This window comes from Rhincodon typus, chromosome 26 (genome assembly GCF_021869965.1).
Source record: "Rhincodon typus isolate 14 chromosome 26, sRhiTyp1.1, whole genome shotgun sequence".
Lineage (NCBI taxonomy): Eukaryota > Metazoa > Chordata > Chondrichthyes > Orectolobiformes > Rhincodontidae > Rhincodon > Rhincodon typus.
The window spans coordinates 37,678,780-37,701,786 of NC_063357.1; the positions used below are offsets into that span (position 1 = coordinate 37,678,780).

General features: G+C 39.7%; 1 protein-coding gene across 1 annotated transcript in view; it reads left to right on the forward strand.

Moving 5' to 3' along the window:
* orai2 (ORAI calcium release-activated calcium modulator 2) overlaps positions 1–22,693 on the forward strand; it is a 36,019-nt gene extending 13,326 nt beyond the window's left edge. Inside the window, exon 2 of the mRNA XM_020518843.2 lies at positions 19,739–22,693. Coding sequence (XP_020374432.1) covers positions 19,739–20,290 — 552 coding nt within the window. The 3' untranslated portion in view covers positions 20,291–22,693. The remainder of the gene's footprint in view (positions 1–19,738) is intronic.
* Positions 22,694–23,007: the final 314 nt, after the last annotated feature.

Sequence of the window (23,007 nt, forward strand, 5' to 3'; positions counted from 1 at the left end):
ACAATCATAACACTGTTCACAGCCGAAACTGCCCAAACTAAAATCTTAAAATATCTGAAATCGGGCATGGTCTTGGTTCTGAGGTGCTAAACTTGTATTTTGCTGTACCAGTTACAACTGTTATTTGAATTGTACAAATTTCCTTTTGTGCTTAAAAGTCACACTAACATCCTTCATTCCTCCACTCCAATAGACTAGTGTACAGGTGCAGTAAAGTTTTATTGTTCCTATTTCTGATTTTTTTTTCCCCATCATCAAAGGTGATGTTTGGGCTTTATGGTTCTGTTAGCCCCTGCTACCCTTTGATAATTTGGTAAGTGGCCTTCGTCATGTGCCCATTGTTCGTCAGGTGCCCTCGGCAATCTCGTGGCAATTAGGCAGTAAAAGGAACAAAATTGAGAAGCTTTTGAACAGGCATTAGTATATTACAGAAGTCATGAAGTGTAACTGCCAGCTGTGGCTCAGTTGGTAACAATCTTGCCTGTGAGTCAGAGGGATCCACTGGGTGTTCTTGTACATGAATCACTAAAGGCTAGCATGGAGTTACAACAAATAATTAGGAAAGCAAATGAAGTGTTGGCCTTTGCTACTGTACCTAGAGTACTGTGTACAGTTTTGGTCTCTACCCAAAAAGGAGGGATGCATTTCCATTGAAGGCAGTTCATAGAAGGTTCACAAGGCTGATTGCTGGGATGAAGTGTGTGTCCTACGAGGAATAGCTGAGATAGTTGTGCCTTTAAGGGCAGCTCACCACTACCATCTTGAGGGTTGTTAGGGATGGACAGTAAAAATGCCACCATTTCCAATAAGTTCAATTCAGATGAACACACCCTCATGACCATCCAGGTGGTGTCCACTTTGATTCCAAATGTGGGCCAGAATACCAAGGTAACCTCTTCTGTTTACTTCCTCTTTATATCCACTGGAATAGGCAGGTGGAACCTCAGTTTGACTGGTCAATGGACACCGGGGACGATAACTAAGCCTCTGACTCCTCCTCTGTGTAAAAGGTCCTATAGCATCAGTTTGTCCACCTGATGGGTCATTAAATCTCAATTTAGTGCCTCACTGGAAGGCCTCTAATAGTGCAGCACTTCCCTTGGAAGGGCACTTCAGTGTCAGCCTAATTGTTGTACCTGGCTCTTGCGATGGTACTTTCTACAACCCATAACCTCCTGATCCGCTCTTAAGAAACAAACAGGAGTTTTGATTTGTGCACATATCACTTGTGATTCAGGGAAAAAAAACACTTGTGATTCAGTTGGTAGCACTCTTGGCTCAATGTCACAAGGTTCTGGGTTCAAATCTCAAGCCAGGTCTCAGGCACTTCAGTGTAGTACTGAGGCAGTCCAGAGGTGTTGAAAAGCATAACATAAATGCAAATTCATTAAAGGCTCTGCCTCATGTAAGTCAGAATTTCAGTTCAACATGCCCAGAATTCTTTAACTAGATTGTTCCATTAAACATGAATGATCTCCTGATCACCAATTTAGTTTGCTACAATAGACGTGATATGTGAGGGATGCAATGTACAAATAAACATCCAATTTGAATGGAAATTGCAACAATTAAATATTTATAAAAATGTTGCATTTAAATGAAATAAGAATTTGTATTTTTCTTGTACCATTCTGAGTGTTAATGTTTGTAAAACAGGCAAATTTTTTTTATACCTTGGTATCGTAATCATGAAGTAGCAGCATTCACTTTGCATAAAGTGGACAGGATTTCCTGGTAGAGAGGTTTTTTTGAGAAGATAGAGGAAGTTTAATTAAAATGTTAATTGCCAGAGCGTATACCTTAAAATGTAATTTCTAGCATTTTAAGAGTGAGGGGTTACTATGACAGGACCACTAACAGTTAACAAGCCTTTCCCTTACATAGTAGGGGACAATAGACTTGTCAACCAATCATCAGCACGAGGAAAGAAAAGGAACTTCAACAGAAAGAGAAAATAGAAAAATATCTAGAAACCAAAACCATAATCATGAATAATCAACATACATTTCAAAAGGCAAAATCTTGCATGACCAGTTTCTTTGTATTCTTTGACACGATGATGTAATAGATGTAATTTGCTATTTGGAGAAGAACCTGTATGTTTTTTTTAATGCATAGCTTGTTGCACATCGAGCCCCAGGCTTTACATGGCATTGCCAAATTGCAGTGATTGGGGGCTTGTATGACTTGGAGCAACATATTGCTACAACTTTTTGTTCATCTTCAGTAATGAGCCAATCCACCATTGAAGAATTTTGTTGTGGTAGGATTGGTTGAATGGTGACCTTTGCTCATCTTGTCACAGGCTTTGTAAAGTAAGTTTATGGGATTTTTGAATGATGAGAGTCACCATCCTTTACCCCATCCCCAGCTACAGTCCTAACTGCATGTTTGTCAAGAAAGACCCGATTTGTTTTGCAGGCAGCCTTCATTCAGCTGTTTGCCACTTGCTGAGCTGGTTGGTAGCTGTAGCCGCACTAACTATAGGGAAGAACCCTTTCATGTGGGACCCGAAAGAAATGTTTCAAAGATGGTCTCAACAGCTCCGTGAAGGTCTGCTTTGTTAACGTCAACATGGGAAACTGATGTCCAATTGCGATCAAAATGGGGATCCATCATCAAAAATGCTTGTCAATTTCTGCCAGACACAGAGAGAACAGAAATAATGATTGTTGCTTGACCCGTCACATCTATCGATGAACATTATGCAAACCTGTAAGGCTAAGTAAGATGGAGTTCGTAAGCTGTTTGCAAACCCACAGCCCACACTGATACTTCACGCAAACTCCAGTCATCCACAAGGTTGGATTGACTTCGACATGAGGTGCTGGTGGTGAATTGACGTAATATTTAGATTTCCAAAAGGTACAGTAATATAGACTAATGAATAATGCCAGACGACAAGATGCAGAATGGATAACTGTCCACCTGGGAGACAGAAGGCAGAGCATAGGGGTAAAAGCTATCTTTTCAGAGTGACAGATCGTGGGAAGTGGAGTCCTACAAAGATCAGTACTGGGATCACTTATATTAACAATTTAGACTTTAGAATCAAATATAATCCCTAAATTTGTGACCAACAGATAGGAATAATCAACACATGGACAGAAGCACAGCAGGATAAATTACAAAACCGGGTTTTAGAATACTCATAATTGGTAAATGATTTTCAAAATAGAAATATCTTGTAAATAATTTGTGCGTGGGGAGAAATAAAAACACGTTGCATTTACTTGAAAAATAAGAATCTAAATGCGCCAGAAAAGTGATCTCGGAGTACAAGTAGACATCACAAAGTTGTGATTTGGATTAATAAAGCTATACCAAAAGCAAATATCTAAAATAAAAATAACAAAAGCAAACCAGATAGCAGGGTTTATTTCTGGAGGGATAGAATTGAGAAGTTCAGTTAAACTCTCCTGAGCCCTAGTTTGATGATATGTGGAGTACTGTCTACAGTTTTGGTCACCATAAACAAGATATTTACCCACCGATGAGGACTAAAAAGAAGTTTATAAAGTTTTGTTTATTCACTTGGACAAATGTGTCACTGGCTGGCTAGCATTTACCTCCAATCCCTTGATTGGTAGTGGTGAGCTGCCTTCTTGAACCGCTGCAGTCCACATTCTGTAAGTTGACCCACAATGCCCTTAGGAGGGAATTCCAGGATTTGACCTAGCGACAGTAAAGGAATGGTGATATATTTCCCAGTCAAGATGGTGAGTGGCTTAGAGGAGAACCTATGGAGTCATACAGCATGGAAACAGACCCTTTGGTCCCAGTGTGACCTAGTCCCATTTGCCAGCATTTCACCTATATCCCTCCAAACCCTTTAGGAAGATGGAACATTTCACCAATTGGGAATGGAGGATGTGGCATGGAAATAGTAAGCTGAGGGATGACCTAATAATGATTTTCAAAATTACGAGATGCTTTGATGGTGTGGACATACCTAATTCAACTTGTGGGGCTGAGCAAGACTGGATGTCTGGAGTCAAGATGTCAAGACTGGAGCAAGATAATCGCTAAGAAATAAAATAGGCAATTTTGAAAAAACTCAACTGAGTGAATGGTAAATATGTGAAGTTTGGTCCCACAGTAATTGAGGTGTGTAAGACAGATTAATTTAAAGGGAAGCTGCATGAGCATAAGGGAGAAGACAGTAGAGGGTTATGATAGGTTTGGATGACAAATGATCAAAGAATTGAGTGGAGCACAGATGATGTTCTGTACTCATTGGGCCAAATGGCCTGTTTCTGTGCTGAATGCTGTGGATTCAGAATACTACAGCATGGAAAGAGGCCCTTCGACCAACGGCATTCATGCTGTTCATCAAGAATCTCATTAGCAAGCCCTTGGAGCGTAGTTTGAATGCTGTTGCATGTCAGGGATTTGTCTGAATACTTCTTGGATCTTGTGATGGTTCCTGCCGCCTCCATCCTTTTAAGTAGAGTTCCAGATGCCCACCGTTTTCTGTGTAAAAGCATTTTTCCTTAAATCCAGTCTAAACCTCTTGCCCTTTACCTTCGCTCTGGTAATTGACCCCTCTATGAAGCGGATAAGCTTATTTCTATCAACCCTATCTATGCCCCACATAACTTTGTAGACCTCATTCAACTGCACCTCAGCCTTCTCTGTTCCAAAGAAAGCAGCATGAGTCCATGTAGTTTCCCTTCATAGCTGAAATACTTGAGCCATGCAACATCCTAGTGAATATCCCCTGCACCTCTCCAGTAGTATTGCATCCTTCCTATAGTATGGAACTGCACAATTGATGGGGACAGTAGTTCCCTTGTACTTGAGAAATAGTGAGATAAAGTCAAATATTCTACGGGAGGTCTGAGTGGGAAATCCTTTTTTACTCTATTTGCAATTTGGTTGAACAGAAAAAAGGCTGTTGTGGAGAGGATAGCCTTTATTCTTGTAAAGTAAAATTAATAGATGGTCATATTACATGGACTCAGAAATGTGATCAAAGTCTGTTGTTTGTGCAAGTAATTGTAAGAATACAGGGTACAGATTTTGATCTTTCCTTATACCTTCCACTGGTTTTGTGGGTTACCAAATTCATCAAGAAGTAACAAAACTCTTGAGGCAGCCGGAGCTGAGTAGTGAGCTCGGTTTCCACAGTTTTCTTCCTTTGTGCTCCAGCTTATCCATCTATATTTAAAATTAGGCATCACAGGCAAATCTAGGTTAGTTGAGGAATGCTGACTCACCTTCATGAGCTAACTTCATTAATAGCAGTGAATGATTGCACTGGGGAGAAGCCATAACAAAGATTGTGTCTCTTGTCCGTTTGAAGCTGATTGACTTCAGTTACTGCACCAGGCTTAACGTGACCATGCACTTGCCATCCTTTTTCAATACTGAGTTCAGCCTTACATGCCATATATGGCCATGTTGAAGTTTGAACTTTGTTTTATGTTCCACTTCCAATCCGTTGGCATGATTGCTTCCATTTGGTCTGGAGCATTGCCCCTTATTGTCTCAAAACTCTCTCTACACTTTGTTGCAATAATTAAATAAACAGATTAAAGTTTCATCACCTCAAGGGTTTATTTGCAAGTCTTGCTTATTTCTGTGCATTCCTTTCAACCTATGCATAATTCTATTGACGCTATACCACATTGTTTTCTTTCCTCTATTTTGGACTAAAAACTGCTGTTTGCTGGAGCACATTGAGAATTGTATACAATGTAGCATTTTTTCTGGAATTGTGGGAGCAGAATCGGACTCTTAAAAAGCCAATGAGTTGAACTGAAGGATAACTGCATGTCACTGATGTTCTGATTGGCTCCTGACCAGGTGACCATAGCTTGTGTGGGGCATTGCAGCAGAGATCTACACGGCCTAAAAACAGATACCGTCAAAAAATTTCTTGCTCTCTGTCTCTCTGATGTCGTGGTACAAGACAATCTTCAGTACTAGCTATCTTTTGACTGTCCTTTCTCTGCAAATCTCCTGCTGAAGGAGAAATAAAATGCCTTCAATGACAGTGAAAGGATGAATTCAGAGTATTTGTGTGCAAACAACCGTGTCTCAACAGCATAGAATTAAAAGGAATAGAAAGCAACTCATCGAAGTCTGGTCCACAGGATGGTTTTATGGAACTGTTTCCCAGAGTTCTTTTGCTTTTGTTTCCAGCCTAAGTATCCATGTTTTGTCCATTTGTGAAGTGGAAATTTAAGTTGGTGTAGAGTTTGTTGTAGCAATTCATATGTCAGCAATTCATATTTCCTAATTGTTATTAGTTGAAGGCAATTTATTTGTAATACTGTGATTTTCTTGTGAAGTACAGAAGCCTGCTGAGTACTTTCTTTTAGCCTGGATTTGTCAGTTAGTTAAGTTGGGAATTTTGGATAGTTTGACTAAATCTTTCCACATTTGTGGTGATAATAGGAATCATGAGGCTTGATCTCCAGCACACTACCCCAGTGACTCGTGACACAGAAAACTACCCCAGTTCGTTACCCCAGTGAACGTATATCTGCATCTCCCTGTTTTAATCCCTTCACTTTAGTTCCTGCCCAACTTGGAACTTCAATACCTTTCTAATCCGAGGCAAGCAGTAACCTATATGAAAATAACTACAATACACTATTCTTCTTGAGGCACAACAGAATCAAGGAACTTTCACTGACTCCACTCCATTTTTTCCCATCTCCATTTGCTGGCGTTGTTCTATTACAGCATTACACATACTCTATAGCTCATCCTCCATATGGTTGCCAGTGGCATCCAATTTTAATCCTCACATTAGGCATCATGTGGCTCGGAAAAATACTCAACACTGTAGGCTTGACCTCCCCTTCAAATAAGCTCCAATTTGTTCAGAATTTTACCCTGTTGATCTTCCACTTAACTGAGTTGACAGTTGGCTCCCCAGCATCCATTTCAAAACAAGGCTGTCAGTTTTAAATCCCACAGTGGCTCCACTTCAGCTCAACTTCATTATTTGCCAAAATCTTGCATTTTGTGCATATCCTCTGCTGCTCTCTTTTTGTAGCTCAGCCACACTAGTCACTTGGTCCGCTAATTGCACGTAAAACGTCTTGGATGTTTGTTGCATCATAAATGTTTTGCAAGAATAAATTGTAATTGCTTAGTACCCTCCCACACAGCAAATTTATCGACATGAATTGAGCTTTAAGGCCAGTCCAGTCCTTGCAATCAAGGGAGCTCTCAATATAAATTGATAGAAAAACATTTGTGCTTATAATTATTGTTTTTGTTGTGTGCATCAGCAAACTACAGTCTGATAAAATCCCAGTGGTCGATTACAAGACGATGCTTAGGTTGACTCCTCCATAATCCTCTCTAATTGCTGTTTGAGATGGCTCGTGTCATTAACTGCAATCAGAAGCTAGAGGATATCTAGCACATAATGACAGACAGTAATTGGGTTGCTGTGTGGATGTAATATCTGGTCTGTATCCTACTAATTATCTTGGATGTAGCAAGCCAAGGCAACTTACAATTGTCAAAGAAATCTTTTCGCAGCAACTCAATAGAATGGATGCTAATGGCTGATGAAGTGAAGATTTCCCGTTTGATTCAGGTGACTCTTTGCACAGTTCACATGTTTGTAATTTTTTGAAATCGTTCATGGAATGTGGGCACCACCTGCTTACCCAACATTTATTGCCCATGAACTGAATGGCTTCCTAGGCCATTTTAGAGGGTGTTTGAGAGTCAACCACAGTGCTTTGGATCTGAAGTCATGTGTAGGTCTAGCCAGATTAGGATAGCAGATTTCCTTCCCTAAAGGATATTAGTCAGCCAGATGCGTATTTGTGACAATTCACAGTGGTTACATGTTTGCCATTAGACTGTTTAAATTTCATTTTTTTATTAAAATCACATTTCGCCATCTTTCAACTGTATGAACATTCGTATTCTGGGTGACTAGTGACATTATCGCTACATGACGTTATCATTTACCACTAAGCCACTGCTTCCATTTATCTTGGATACAACCTTTCTTCATATAGTTCAAAATAAGTTCTGAAATAAACAAATGGAAATTTAAGTGAAAGGGATAGTTACAAGCTTTTGGCTCCCTCCTGTTGATTGGCAACCTTTAATTTCTTTCTCACCCACTGTAACCTGTCTCTCTCTCAACATTCTGTACTGCATTCTGTCAGGTCTCACCCTGACTTCATCAAAACTGCTGATAACGGTGGTGCTGTTATTTGGCGTGGCAGCCTCTGCCTTGCAGAGGCTAACCCCCAATCTTAGACATTTCCTCCTATCTCCTGCAGACCAAGACCTCACTGTTGGACATCAAGCTGTTATTTCCAGGACTGTCACTGATCTCACCTCTGGAGATCTCCCCTCCACATCTTCCCATCTCATTGTCCCCCAGATCTGCACAGCTTGCTTCTACCTTCTTCCCAAAATCAACAGAGGACTACTCTGATAGACCCATCAGTTCAGCTTGTTACTTCTCCACTGAACTAATATTTTTAACTATTTTGACTCTTTATCTTCCCATGTTCAACGAGCACAAAAAACACAACTCTTCCTGCAGTGCTACAATGATGTCATTGTTACTGCTTCCTGCTCTCATCTGGATTGGAAAAATTAATTATTTTTGCTTCCAATTTCCATCTCTCTCTCATCCTCACTGGATTACCTTATTTCTCCTCCCTTTCTTGATTTCACTGTCTCCATTTATGAGGATAGGCAGCTTGCCAGTGTCCACTACAAACCCACTGACTCTCATAGTTACTTCAACTACATCTCCTCATGCCCTGCTTCCTGTAGGGATTCCATTCCATTTTCCCAATATCTCTGTCACATCTGTTCTGATGATACTACCTTTCACTGCCTCTGCTGTCCTTTCACCTCAATTGACAATTCCTTCCCCTCCACTCTCATTTCCTGCACTTCTGCCTTCATCCTTTCCTCTCTCTTACATAACAGAGATAGGGTTCCTCTTGTCCTCGTTTAACACAAACCAGCCTATTCAATCAGAGGATCATGCTCTGCCATTTTTGCCACCTTCAGCAGGATACAACCACCAAACACATCATCTTCTACATTCCACTGTCAACATTCCACAGGGATCATTCACTCCACCACACCTTGCCTCATTCCTCTATCATCCCTAATACTTCCTTCCTCCCCTCTCCCATGGCAGTTGCCAGTGTGATTGCAAAAGGTGTAACACTTACAGTTTCCCCTCCTAATTCTAAGGCCCCAACCCCACCTTCCACGTAAAACAGCAATTTATTTCTATTCTTATCAATGTCATCTACTGTTTGCCACTTACAAAGTGGTCTCCTTTGTGTTGGTAAGACCAAGAGTAAATTGGGTGACCTCTTTGCAGAACACCTCCGTTCTGTCCGTAAAAAGACCCTAACCTTCCAGTTGCTTGACATTTCAACAAACTATCTTGCTCCCATGCTAACATCTGAGTGTAGAACCAGATACTATAGCAAAGTTTAAGAGGTATTTAGATAGTTACATGAAGAATGACAGAATAGAGGGTAATGGACCATGTGCAGGCAGATGGGGTTAGTCTAGAATAGCATCATGATTGGCACAGACCTGGTGAGCCAAAGGGCTATGCTGTACTGTTCTATGTTCTGTCCCCATGTTAGGCCTGCTGCATTGTTCCAGCAAAGCTCAATACAAGATGGAGAAAAAGCACCTCATTTTCCACTTGGGCACTTTACAGCCTTCAGGACTATAGGACTCAACATGCAGTTCAACAATGTCATTTTGTTTTTTTTCCTTTTCACACCTATCATTAACATCTATTTTACATCTTCATTGCTCCTTCTCACTAACAAACCTTTTGCCTTTTGCAATCTGTTTCATTCGTAATCTGGTTGACTCGCTTCTCCACCCCTTCTGTCAACAACATAAAAACCACCATTTTCCAAACCCCTTCAATTGTGAAGATGCGCCATATTTGACTTAATGCTGTCAAACCTGCTGAATTTCTCTAGCATTCTGTTTCTATTATAGAAAATGCTTGCTTTATCGTCAAAAGATCCATATGTGACCTGAGGAAAAACCATTTGTGCAGTGGTTATGATCTGGAATGAACTGCCTGGAAGGCGATGAAGTCGGATATTATAATTATTTTCAATAGAGATTTGGATCTAGACGTCACAAGGAAAAGCAAGGCGGGTGGAGTTAATCATTTTGTTCTTTATCTGGCACAGATATGATGGCTGAACTGTCTTTGCTGTCTGATTTTCTGATTATGGTGCAGCTAGAGACAATTAATGCTAGTGTTTGTCAGGAAGCACAGATATTTGGAGAAATCATGTTGTGGTAGCACTGGGCAGGCCACTCATTACATGTTTCTGGTGAAGTCTTAACTGTATCAAGCTCATGTCGAGAAATAGACCGCTAAGTACTGATTCCTTGAGATAATTCCACAGGCAAGGGAAATGTGCATTAAATATTGTTCTGGGTGAGGATTTTATTGAGCATGGAATGGGGCATTATCATTCCGATGAATCTATATGATCCATACAAGATGGTCTGTCACTGGTTTGCTATATAGACTGTGTATAACAACATCTTGTATTTATGTAGTACCTTTAAAGTAATGAAGCATTCCATCATCGAGAAATTTACAGGAAGAAATGGAAGGACCTTGCTGTCAGACTTGTAGACTTTTTTTTAAAACAGGTTTACTACTTAACTGTAATGCTTTCTTTAACCTGTACAGATTAGATGTAATAGAACAAGAACATAAGAAATAGGAGCAGGAGTAGGCCATCTGGCCTGTTAAGCCTGCTCTGCCATTCAATAAGATCATGGCTGATCTTTTCGTAGACTCAGCTCCACTTACCTGCCTGTTCACCGTAACCCTTAATTCCTTTACTGTTCAAAAATCTATCCATCTTTGCCTTAAAAACATTCAACGAGATAGCTTCAACTGCTTCACTGGGCAGGGAATTCCACAGATTCACAACCCTTTGGGTGAAGACGTTTCTCCTCAACTCAGTCCTAAATCTGCACCCCCTTATTTTGAGGGTATGTCCCCTAGTTCTACTTCTTCCTGCCAGTGGAAACTGCCTCCCTGCTTCTATCTTTATCTATTCCCTTCATAATTTTATAAGTTCCTATAAGATTCACCCTCCAAACCGCCATTCTTCTAAATTTCAATGAGTATAGTCCCAGTCTACTCAATCTCTCCTCATAAATCGAACCTCTAAACTCAGGGATCAATCTCGTGAACCACCTGTGCACCCCCTCCAGTTCCAGTGCATCCTTTCTCAAGTTACGAGACCAAAATTGTACATAGTACTCCAGGTGTGGCCTCACCAGCACCCTGTGCAACTGCAGCATAACCTCCCTGTTTTTAAACTTCATCCCTCTAGTGATGTATTCCATTTGCCCTAATTACTTGCTGCACCTGCAATGCAAAAGAATGCCAACTTTTGTAAATAGCGGAAATGAAAGCTGAAATTTGTAACATATGTCTGACAAGTTATCCCTGTTTTTCTCTTACATATGGGCCTGATGCATTGTGTGCCCTGTTTTTTAGTTTCAACTAACTAAAGAGAATTTCACTTATTGCATTGAAGAGGTTGATTAATCATAATTAGTCATGTTTGTTTTTGGTATACTATCAATTGAAATGCTCAGTTTTTGATCTGAAGAATGAAAATCCACTCACACCCATGTTATAAATGAGTGCAGGCTTGGAATCCCATTGACTGATGCCATCTCTCCAAAAAGAAAATGCAACCTTTCTGGCTATTGTAACTGGCAGCACCATACTATCTGACCTTTTAAGCTTCATTCAGCCCTTTCAACCTCCAACTCCGCCATTCCACGTGCATTTTTTTTAATTCTCCCTGCATTTTCAGTGAACCCAAAATTCCACCAGCTTCTCCAGTACTTCTTCACTTCCGTTAACCTCAAGTCTTGTGGCACAGTCATTTCGTGCACTTGCTATCTACCAGCTTTTAAAGCTCATCTTTACTAGCAGCTAATCGCGGCTCTGGATTGTTAATTTTTCTTAACTTAGATGCACATTTTGCTTTTCCCATTATTAAATTTACACTAATATTTGTTCAGTTTCAGCATATGTTGAAAGAAATAGGGTGATCTATCCTTGTGGACAGAAATGTTCATTTTCTCCTGAATTGTAGATAGGAAGAGGATTCATGGGTTAACAGTTTATCAGTGGGTTATTTCCATTTTGAATGCTTCTGTACTGACCATATTGTGTAAAAAGTTCCCTTCTTTAACTCTTTCAAGGACTGCGCAGTGTATGATCATTTTAAAACCAATTTATCATAAAACTAAACATTATTGCAATAAAGTAAAATTGGTGTTTACAGCGGTCTTCCAAATACAGGGTTAAACAAATAAACTACATAATTAATTCTGCATTCTAGTTCTGTCCTAGATTGTCTATTATCTTCCACCCTATCTAAACTTCAGCTCATATGAAACTCTGCTGCGCACATCCTGCCCACCAGTTTCGTTCACCCATCACCCTTATACTTGCTGACCTATGTACGTTTGCGGGAACAAACCAGCAGTTAATCTCCAGTCTCTTCCATCATTATGATCTCCCTGTACTGCTGATTCTCGCCTCTTGAGCATCCCCAATTTTTAATTGCTCCACAGTTCACAACCAGATATTTAGCTCCAGCCCATGTTCTGGAATATCTTTGCTCAGTATCTGCTCTTCTGTTCTTCTGCACTTCTGAGTAGTCTCCCAAGATCTAGCTCTTGAATGAAGCTTTTCGTAATCCAGTTGTACTACTTCCTGTGGCTCTGTTGCAGATTTTGTTTTTGTTTTAAATATCTTGGCATACTTGACTATCTTAAAAGTCCTATACAAATAAAATTTGTTGTACAAAAGTATATGGATCTTGAAAAAAAAAGCTTTTTTTTAAGTTAAAGGAAGAGCTTGTATTTGTTCAGCATTCTTCACAAACCCAGGATGCCCCAAAGCACTTCACAACTAGTGAACTACTTTGATAAAGTATTCATTGGTGTAGATAGTATAGCAGTCAATTTGCCCAAAGAGAGAATTAATTTTAAAAAGCAGTTAATCTGTAACATTGTTGGCTGAGCACTGAATATTGGCTACAGAAAAGTTCCTCTGTTTTCCTGGAACAGTGCCTTATATCTGCTTGAGAATAGAGTGAGGATCTTGTTTAAATGACAAAAACAAATGCTTTCAGGCCTACACTGGACTATGAACCAGTTCGAGGTAATGGATAAAAATTAAGATTACTCAATTTCAGTAGCTATGTCAAGTACTGATCTTTAAAGTCATTAATCTGTTTTTTTATTAGTTCTTAGAAGCAAATTTGTTTTACCAATGGAGAATTCCGTTGTGAAACAGCAGCTATTAATGTGCATCTGTGTATTTCCATGGTATCTCTGTCCACGGAATGTCAGCAGGCTTCCAATAAGTGACTGACAATTTTGCGTACTTATTTTTTTGAGTTTTGATGAGTTTGAGATCATTAGAATGTTTAAAAAACTGCATGTGCACAGATTGTCTTTCCATCTGGTTGGGCTTGTAGTCTGTTTAATAAGGGCGTGACATTCCTCCCTTAGAGGTGAGGTTAATATGAATGAGTGTGATGTGTGCAATAAAGGTTTATTTAGTGTTCCTGTTCAGTCTTTCACTTTGAATGACATCAACAATATCATTCCAAATGGGAAGTGCTGGAAAAGCGTAGAGGGTTGATAAAATATGGAACTGTTAGCTAAATTTATCTCCAAATGTAAACTGTTAGTTGGAAGGTTTATGTGTCCTATGAACTAAAAGCTGTTTCTCACTTGTGTGCTCGTGGCTAGGGTACCCTGAGTTGGATAATCAACCTTCAAATGTAGTAAATCCTCAGATTGCCCACTATGTCACCAATCACTTTTGATCGTGGAACATACATTGTTAAATCAGATTCAGATTAAATCTTGTCCTATGTTTACTCGCATGTAAAGCAAAGCCAGACTTAAAAAGCATAAACAAGGTACAGAAGCAGAAGTGTGAAAGGAGTGGTATCTCCCATCTTCACTCAATTAAAAGCCATTCCTCCAAACTCCCCTTTGGGGATGGGCATTAATTTTGCCCTATAAGACTGTCTGTGACATGAAAATAAATGTTTGTACTAATGACACTGTACTATTCTGTACATCAGCAACCTTCTGCATAAAAACAATCCTTCTAACTTGCTTACTGTTTTAATTGATAATTCCTTTTCACTCACTGCTCAATCAGAAGAATTAGTTTGTTTTAAGCACCCTATGAAAATCCTTTAACAACTTTAAAAGCTGCAGTTGCAGCTCTCTATAGGTCTTCTTTTGGCCAATGAAATTAATCTCAGTATCTCATTTAGTTATTCATACATAGCTGTTGTTTGCCATGCATGTCTTAAAAAGCCCTTTGTATAATGGGCTGCCCCAAACTCTGGATAGGATAGGAATTATGACCTAACCAATGTATTTTATAAATTGTGCATTTGAATCCCCAAGGTGTCTGTTCATCCACATTCACAATATTCTTTCCACTTTGAATGTATCGCCTCTCAGTTTTCCATTTTAAGTTGCTGCCCTTCTGCCTATTGTGTTAACTTGTCAAAGTCTTTTTGAAGTCTCTCTCTTGGTATTCCTTGCTGCTTACAAACTGCCTCACCTACCTACAGATGCCCTTGAAAAGGTAGTGGTGAGTGACTGACGCCTTGAACAATTGCACACCACAGATATACCCACAGCTGTTAGAGCTGGGAGTTCTAGAGTTTTGATCGGTGAAGGAATGGTATTATAGTTCAAAACCAGGATGTTGTTTGTCTTGGATGGGAACTTGATGTCCTTATCCTTCTTCATTAGTAGAGGTTGTGGGTTCTGAAGATGCTGTTGAAAGAGCCCTGGTGAATTGCTGTAGTTCATGTTGTAGACTATGTTCACTGCTGGCACTTTCTATTGTTGGAGGGAATGGATGGTGGATGGGGTCAAAACTAAAGTGGGCCTAGTCTTGATCTTTGGGGTACTGCACTTCCCAACTGACGTGCAGTCCATCAAACTCATTTGTTCTTTTTTTTTTAAACAATATATCCATGCTACGATGTACAGACAAAGAATTGGTTTGTGGGGGTGCAAAAGGGAGGGGCTGTCTGTTTAACAATTTTACACTGTTCCATTAATTATCAGGAAAATTGGTATTGGTCACTGTACAGATAGCATGGGCAGGAATCTCCCAATCAGAGAGGGGATTCTTTAGCCAAATTGAAGTGGGAATATTTTAATTGTGGTCAAGGCAGCTTTCCTTTCATGGAAGCTAGACAGTATTGAATGTGTTTCTCGTATCCAATGTAAATAGGCAATTCAGTTCATGTTTCTGGAGGTGAGAACTGGAGCTGTAAGGGAGAACTATTATCTGAAATCGTCGAGTGGCTGGAATCTCACATCACCTGATCTGAATTTGCTTCATCGTCTCCCCTATTTTCTGCGTTCTGGACCTTGCACCTCCTTCCATGTTTCGATTTGAAAAGTGATAAATTTCTTGCATCTTCTCCGTTTTGCAGTATTTTTTTAAAATAAACCTTTTAGTGACCTCCATTGACAGAATAACAAATTGTGAATGGTTCCATTACATATTTGTTATTTTCTAGATGATTTCTGAATTTATAAAGAATAAATATCAGTCAGTCAGTCAGTCGGTCATATTAAATTGCCAGTGCCAGGATCCCTATCGCTAAAATTTGGATGATTAAATCTGAATTTTCAGCGCTTTTATTTTTGGCTCCAGAATTTTGCTGATACAATGAGCTCAAGTAATGCAGACCCTGTAATATTATCCACATAAAATGCTGTAGGGTTAGAATGATGCTGAGATTTTGCAATTTGAAGTAACTTGATCATCTTTATAGAATAAATGGGTTGGCAGATTTGGCTCTGCTAATCTGAACTATCTCTCATTATTCCAGCAGCTTCGTGGAATGTTCAACTTTTCCTTCATGTTTGTTGCAGCTTTCTGTCGAGCTATTGGTTTGATGAACAGCACTGTAAACAGCCTCAGCAACTCGTGCTGATTCACATGGGTACCATCCCAAATGTCAAATCCTGTTTATATCATAGGGCATGATGATTGCTGTTGGTCCAAAATTCTGCACTTCTGCTCTCTGAGCAATTACCTCCTATCTGCCACATTCTCCTGTGCTAATTGTGTTATGTTTTGGCCTTTTTTAATAAATTATATCTGTTGTTCGTTACTACTGTGTGGTTCAATTTCAGATCCACACTTTTTGATACAAAATTGTGAAGAATTTCCATTGATGTGAAATGGAAAATTGTTTTGCCAAATAAAGTATTTGTGTATTTTTATGTTGTCTTAAAATGGCTGAGACCTTTAATAGCACATCTGACACAAAGGAAATTGAGGTGATTTTCAACATTTGAACATCTTGGAAAGGCAGTGGACGGAGTAAGTGCATGCCTGGTATTAATATTATCACTATTAACTATTGTCATATTCAAACCTCATTTGTATTGGGTCATGGAATAACAGGCTTTCTGTATGGCAGCTAAACCAGAATTTGACTCCATAACACTGATAAAATGAACGTAAGGGAAGCACCTCTGCAAGGTCCACTCAGTGACTGGCAGTGCAGCTCAATTCTTTGGTGAACAGGTTCCTGCTTTCAGGTTTGGTTGCTCAAGGCTTAGTATAATGGACTGAGAATGCACAGGGCAAACTCCACTCATTGGTGCTAAAATTTGATATTTGCATATTTGGGTAAGCTTCTCATTGTGTCAGGTAAGAGCTCTGGCTACCATTTACAGCTTCATCTCAAAATTGTTTCAGTTCACTATTGGGCTGGGTGTTTAGATTTTACATATGCAGTTATCTGCTGCCTCAATTCAATGGATGGCTGTTGAAAATCTCCCTCAAGGTTAATTTTTTTGAGGCTCTTGTCTGAGTGAACACAAGTTTTATTTTAACCTTTGTCTGGATGGTTTGATGATGACAAGAATTATCTTTTGACATGTACACGATAGGCATTTTTTATGCCCCTCTCTCTCTACCTAACCTCTTTACTCGATAACCATCTGAGATCTCCAGTCTTCCAATTCTGACCTCTCTTCCATCTCTGATTTTCATTGCAAAGTCATTACTCACTTTGTCTTCAGCTGCCTAGACCCTAAGCTCTGGAATTTCCTTTCTAAAGCACTCCATCTCCTTATGTTTCTCTGGTCCTCCTTTAAAACACACCTTAAAACTGATCTGATTGGTTTATTGCCTCTCCCACAATCCATCACCTTTTGTGGCTCAGTGTTAAATACAATATAATAACGCTCCTGTGAAGCACCTTGAGATATTTCACTAAATTGAAGGCACCTACAGATCTTAAGTCTTGCTGCTGGGCATAGCACAGCAAATTGCAACCTTTCTGGAGACTGCAGCTGGTAAATACTGAAAGTTACCTGAAGCACTTGTTTGGCACATTGACAATCTGCTCAATCACATCTGGTGGGGATATGACATTCAGTTGTGCTGTTGGGTGGTAAAGTTGGAGTTTCTCATAGGTACCATGACATGACCCAAGTTTGCGGTGGGTGCCCCATGTCTCCTAGCAGCCTCTCCTTAAGCGAACTTCCAGACCGAAGAGAAGAGAACTTGGCTGCCACCGAGAGTAAGTCTGAGGGAATAATTTTGCAGTTGTATATTTGCTGTACATTAAAGAAGGCAAAGCCCATATGGTTGTTCTAGGTTCCCTGCATTACCTACTCTAGTACTATCCATCTCAACCAATATTCTTTGGATCTTGGTATTACTCTGTAGTGTGATATCCTTGCTCCCCCACCCCTTCCAATTACTTTAAGACTGCCTCAGTAGCGCCAGCAAATTGCCCTGCAAAGAAATTGGTTCATGGCATATCGCGTTTGTGGGAAATCAGGCAGAGCCACAAAATTGAAACCCTCTCAATCTCACTACAAGAGGGAATGTATCAAAATGTAAATCAGTCTTACAATGCATAAATGTAAATACAAGGCAATAGGTAAATAAGATTGTTGAGTTGTAGGCACAGATAGCCAAGTGGAAATTTGTAGTGAGAGCAGAGACCTAGCTCAAAGAAGGGTAGACCTAGGTATTAAATTTTCTTGGGTACAAGGTATTCAGGAAAGATAGGAAGGAAGGAAAGGTGGTATGGTGGCAGTATTGATTAAAGATCATTGCAATGTGGGGATAGAAAGGATGTCTCGGATGATTCAAGGACGGAATCTATTTGACAAGAACAAAGAAGGCATGAATACATTGTGTGGTATATTCAATAGGCTACCAACCATTGGGGAAGGTGGAGAAGAACCAATTTGCAAGGAGATTACAGAGAAATGCAAGAATTAAAGAGTAGTTAGAATATGGGGGAAATATTCATATGAATACAAACTGGTACAGTCATAGTATAAAGGCAGAGAGGGACAAGACGTACTGAAATTAGTTCAGGAGATAGGTTTCCTTCTTTGAGAAATTCTCAAAAAAAAAAGTCCTCAATGGTTACGTTTTGATTTTCGGGGCTATATTTCCATTTTTGGATCTGTGTTTTCATTCTCATTAACTCAATTATTAAGTAAGTGATGCAGTTGTATTGTAGTAATGTCTTCTGTATTTGGACACACGTAGAAGCAGAATTAGAGTAATTCATCAATAGGAGTTTTCAAAATCATGAGGGATTTGGACAGAGGAAAGAGGGAGAATGAGCGGAATGGTCGCGAACTGGGGACATCTATTTCAGGTAATTGGCAAAATATTCAAGTTGCACAAGAAAAAAATTATTTACACAGCAACTGGTAAGAATTGGAATGCTCTGCCTGAGTGTGTTGAAGGTAGGTTCAGTTGAGAGGTTCAAGGCTGGGACTTTTTTCCCTGGAGCGTAGGAGGCTGAGGGGTAACCATATAGAGGTTTATAAAATCCCCTTCATTGCTCAGACCTTTGAGTATAGGAGTTGAGGCATCATATTGAGGTTGTCCAGGACATTAGTGAGGCCTCTTCTAGAATACTGTGTCCAGTACTGGTTGCCCTGTTATAGGAAGGATATTATTAAGCTAGAGAGGGTTCAGAAGAGATTTACCAGGTTGTTGCTGGTATAGAAGGTTTGAATTTTATAAAGAAAGGCTGGATAGGCTGGGAATCTTCACTGGAGTGTAGGAGGTTGAGATGTGACCTTATAGAGGTTTATAAAATTATGAGGAGTATACATAGGGTTAATGGTAAGTATCTTTTCCCTAGGTTGGGGGATTTCAATACTAGGGGGCATATTTTTAAGGTAAGAGTAGAGAGATTTTAAAAAAGGGGCAAGTTTTTTACACAGAATGGTTTGCATATGGAATTAGCTTCCTGAGGAAGTGGTAGAAGCAGGTACAGTTACAAAAAGACATTTAGATAAGTATATGAAGAGGAAAAGTTTGGAGGGATATGGGCCAGGAGCAGGCAGGTGGGACTAGTTTAGTTTGGGATTATATTCAGCATGGATTGGTTGGACTGAAGGTTCTGTGCTGTTATGACTCTATGACTAGTGTTGAGGGATGGAATGCCCTCCATATGGAGCATGCAGTAACAGTATCGAGGACATAAATAGCACACTTAAATTAAATACCTCTTTCTGTACATCCCAGTCTGCCCCAGATAAAATAATTTTTTTTTTCCTTCACGATTGTGAGATTACCTGTCTTAATATTGCTGTGAAATTGCCAGGATGTGTCAAACAATCTTCAATGAGGTTTCTTTTTTTTTTTTTGCAGGTTGCCATGGTTGAAGTGCAGCTGGAAATGCAATACAACTATCCCAAGTTTCTGCTCATTGCTTTCAGTGCCTGCACAACTGTGCTGGTTGCTGTTCACCTCTTTGCCCTTCTGATCAGCACTTGCATCCTCCCTAATGTAGAAGCGGTCAGCAACATTCATAATCTCAACTCTGTCAACGAGTCGCCCCATGAGCGCATGCACTACTACATCGAGCTAGCTTGGGGTTTCTCAACTGCGCTGGGCATTTTACTGTTTCTCACAGAGGTGGTACTGCTTTGCTGGATCAAGTTTCTACCAGTAGACAAAGCTGTGACAAATGACAAAGAGACTGGTCCAGTCCAGGCAGGCAATGGGCACACTGGGTGGAATGCAGCTTTGGCATCCACTATTATTATGGTACCTGTGGGCCTTATTTTTGTGATTTTCACAATACACTTCTACCGTTCACTGGTAGGGCACAAAACAGAGCGTCACAATCAAGAGATTGAAGAGCTGCATAAACTGAAAGTGCAACTGGATGGTCATGACCGGGTCCTGCAAATGGTTTGAAGCAGTTAAAAATGGCAAAAATAAAAGATTTAATTCCTCGACTATCCTGGGATCTGGGCTTGTACAGAACCTCTCATTGCAAGTGCCACGTGGGTGCGTGTTTATTCAGGAATTCGGGTTTACAGCTATGGCTTTTAGTTGTCTTTGTGGTTGCAGCACTTGCTGCATTGTCCAATGAAAAAATATACCAAGGCTCGTGCAACTTTCTCACTGTCACCAAATTGAGATGTAAAACTGGAATTCTGAGGCTATCTAAAAATGCTTCAGATTACGTGGATTCTACACCAACTGTTGATGAACTGTGATTTGAACTAAAAGGACCCTGATTTTTTTTTTGGAAAAAGCATAATTCCTTACAGGCCAAAAAACAGCTGTCACTCCAGATTGAAACGGATCATGAGATGTGGTTCAATGCACAGTTTTCCCCAATGCACATATGTTTTTTAACAGTACAAGAGTGAATGCAGGTCCGGAATTTGGTGTACATGGAGAGTGATGGATTGGAAAAACAAGGAAAACTGAATGGAGGATCCAGAAATGTGCTTATTGAATGGTGTTTGGCCTGTTTGTCAAACATGAAAACTTGTCACAGTAGAATCTTCCCCTCCCTATCCCATACCAAAATTGCTATTAACAGTTTTTATAAATATGAAAACAAAACCAGCTTTCTTTTTTTCCCAGGTTCTTGCAGGTGTAAATGATATCCAATGCTGCTCCCAACTGGTCAGAAGAGTATTATAATGAAGTAGGACTGCCACTTGATTTCTGCTTTGCAGCATTACTGCTTTGGGCTAATACTATCAGGAGCTCGCTGGACTGTGGGCGCAGCCAATGCCCCTTTATTCCGTGGCAAGGTGCACTAATGTTGCATTGTGATGCGCCACAGTGCCTCCGTATTATTAACAATGAGTTATTCAAATCCTGAGATGAATCAGCTTTAATGTGATGCCCCAGATAATGATGTATATATGATGTATATGTATAATGATGTTCAGGGTATTGAATTGTTCTGATCTCAACAGGCAATGTCACCACTGATTGGATTGAAATGGAGACCTGTCATCTGTTGAACTTCTTGAAGTAAACAGGGATTGCTCATGGCAAAAAGGGGAAATATTTTCTGATGTAAATTTAAGTCCAGCTTTGAGCTATTTGGACACTACTTACTTAACTTGTAATCATGGTACCGTCCAGCACTGGGGAGCCTGGCCCTTTGCTTTACTCAGCTAAAGATTCTCAAGACTATGTTTTAATGTATCTTAATATCAGAGGAGCCAATTGTCACTAGCTAAATTTGTTAAATATTAGATATCACTTGAATTATCAGTTACAAGAGTAGAGGTGACATTTTCTTGTATGAGGTTTGGAGCAAATCTGGAGTATTTAGAAGCTGAGCCAGTTTGAATTACGAATATTGAAATAAATCCAAATGTGCCCATTTCATACCCTGTCTGTATCACCTGCCTTTCTTGGAGGGTTTGAGCTGATTATGAAAGTTGGAGGCACTTTATTGTTGAGTCTGACAGGGGCTAAATATCCTCTTCCTGTGCCCTAATGAAACTGTTATTGATTTGTGCTAAGTGTTCTTTTTGAAGTGATCCAGCATTTAGTCTTAAAGTGTTTAACTCCTGATGAATAATCCCTTTTGGAAGGGAGAGGTTTGGATAGTGAGAGCGATGTTTATCTGAGATTTTTAGGAGGAAATTTTGGCTGTTGCATCCATACTCCTCAGTCAGGGCTCAGGGGAATATGGAAATCGGTCAATTTGACTGTACACATTGCAAAATGGAAATTTTGAGGGCTATGAATTCAGCCCTGTTGCACACATCAAATGAGACCAATTGTTGCATGTTTGCTATTTTGATGTTTACTTGTACAGCTTTTACGTGCTTATCTACAATTGTGGCCTTTTTACTGAAACCAGTATCCTTCAACTGCTTTGATATGTAACTACTTGTTTTTTTTAGTAAATGCATTATTGTAGTCTGATTTGTTCCGTGGATCAGGCAGCATGTAATCATTCTTAAGCTTTCTGTGTACGATATATTGCTAACTTTATGTTTCATATGTGAACACCTAATTGTCTTAACCTTTTGAGGTCAAAAACTACTGTGACTTGGGTTGGAGAGCACTGTAGTGTGCCCTGTGCATCATTGTAAAGCTTATAGTTACAGTAGCTTGCAAGACAAGTACAGTTGGTATCCTGCTTCCTTCAATTTTATAAACTGAATTCTTGGACAAAAAAAATTGCCTTTTTTAAAACAAATTTTCTCTTGTACTTTAATTACTATTTTCTTCTAGCAAACCTTGTGTGTATACTTTGTATGTGGTACCATTATTGTTTTGCTATCTTGAGGATTTGTCCTGTAGCTGTTGGAGAAATAAAAGTTACATTTAAAACAACGTATTGCAAAATAATTATGTAGTATCAAGAGCATGAGAACTTTGATTTCTGACTTATCGTTTTGTGAATAAATATTACATAAGTCTGTAACTTTGCAGTTTGTCCTCTCACAACCAGCCCATAGTTTTTTTTCTCTTATCGTCAGATTTTTCTCTATTATTCAGAGTCCCATGGGATTTGCTGGCTAGGCGAGCATTTCTTCCCCAGCCTTCATTCTTATCCCTTGAGAATGCCTTGAACTGCATCACAGTGCTGTTGGGCAAGTCGTTCCAGAATTTTGGCCACCAACAGCAAGGAAATGGTGTCATGTTTC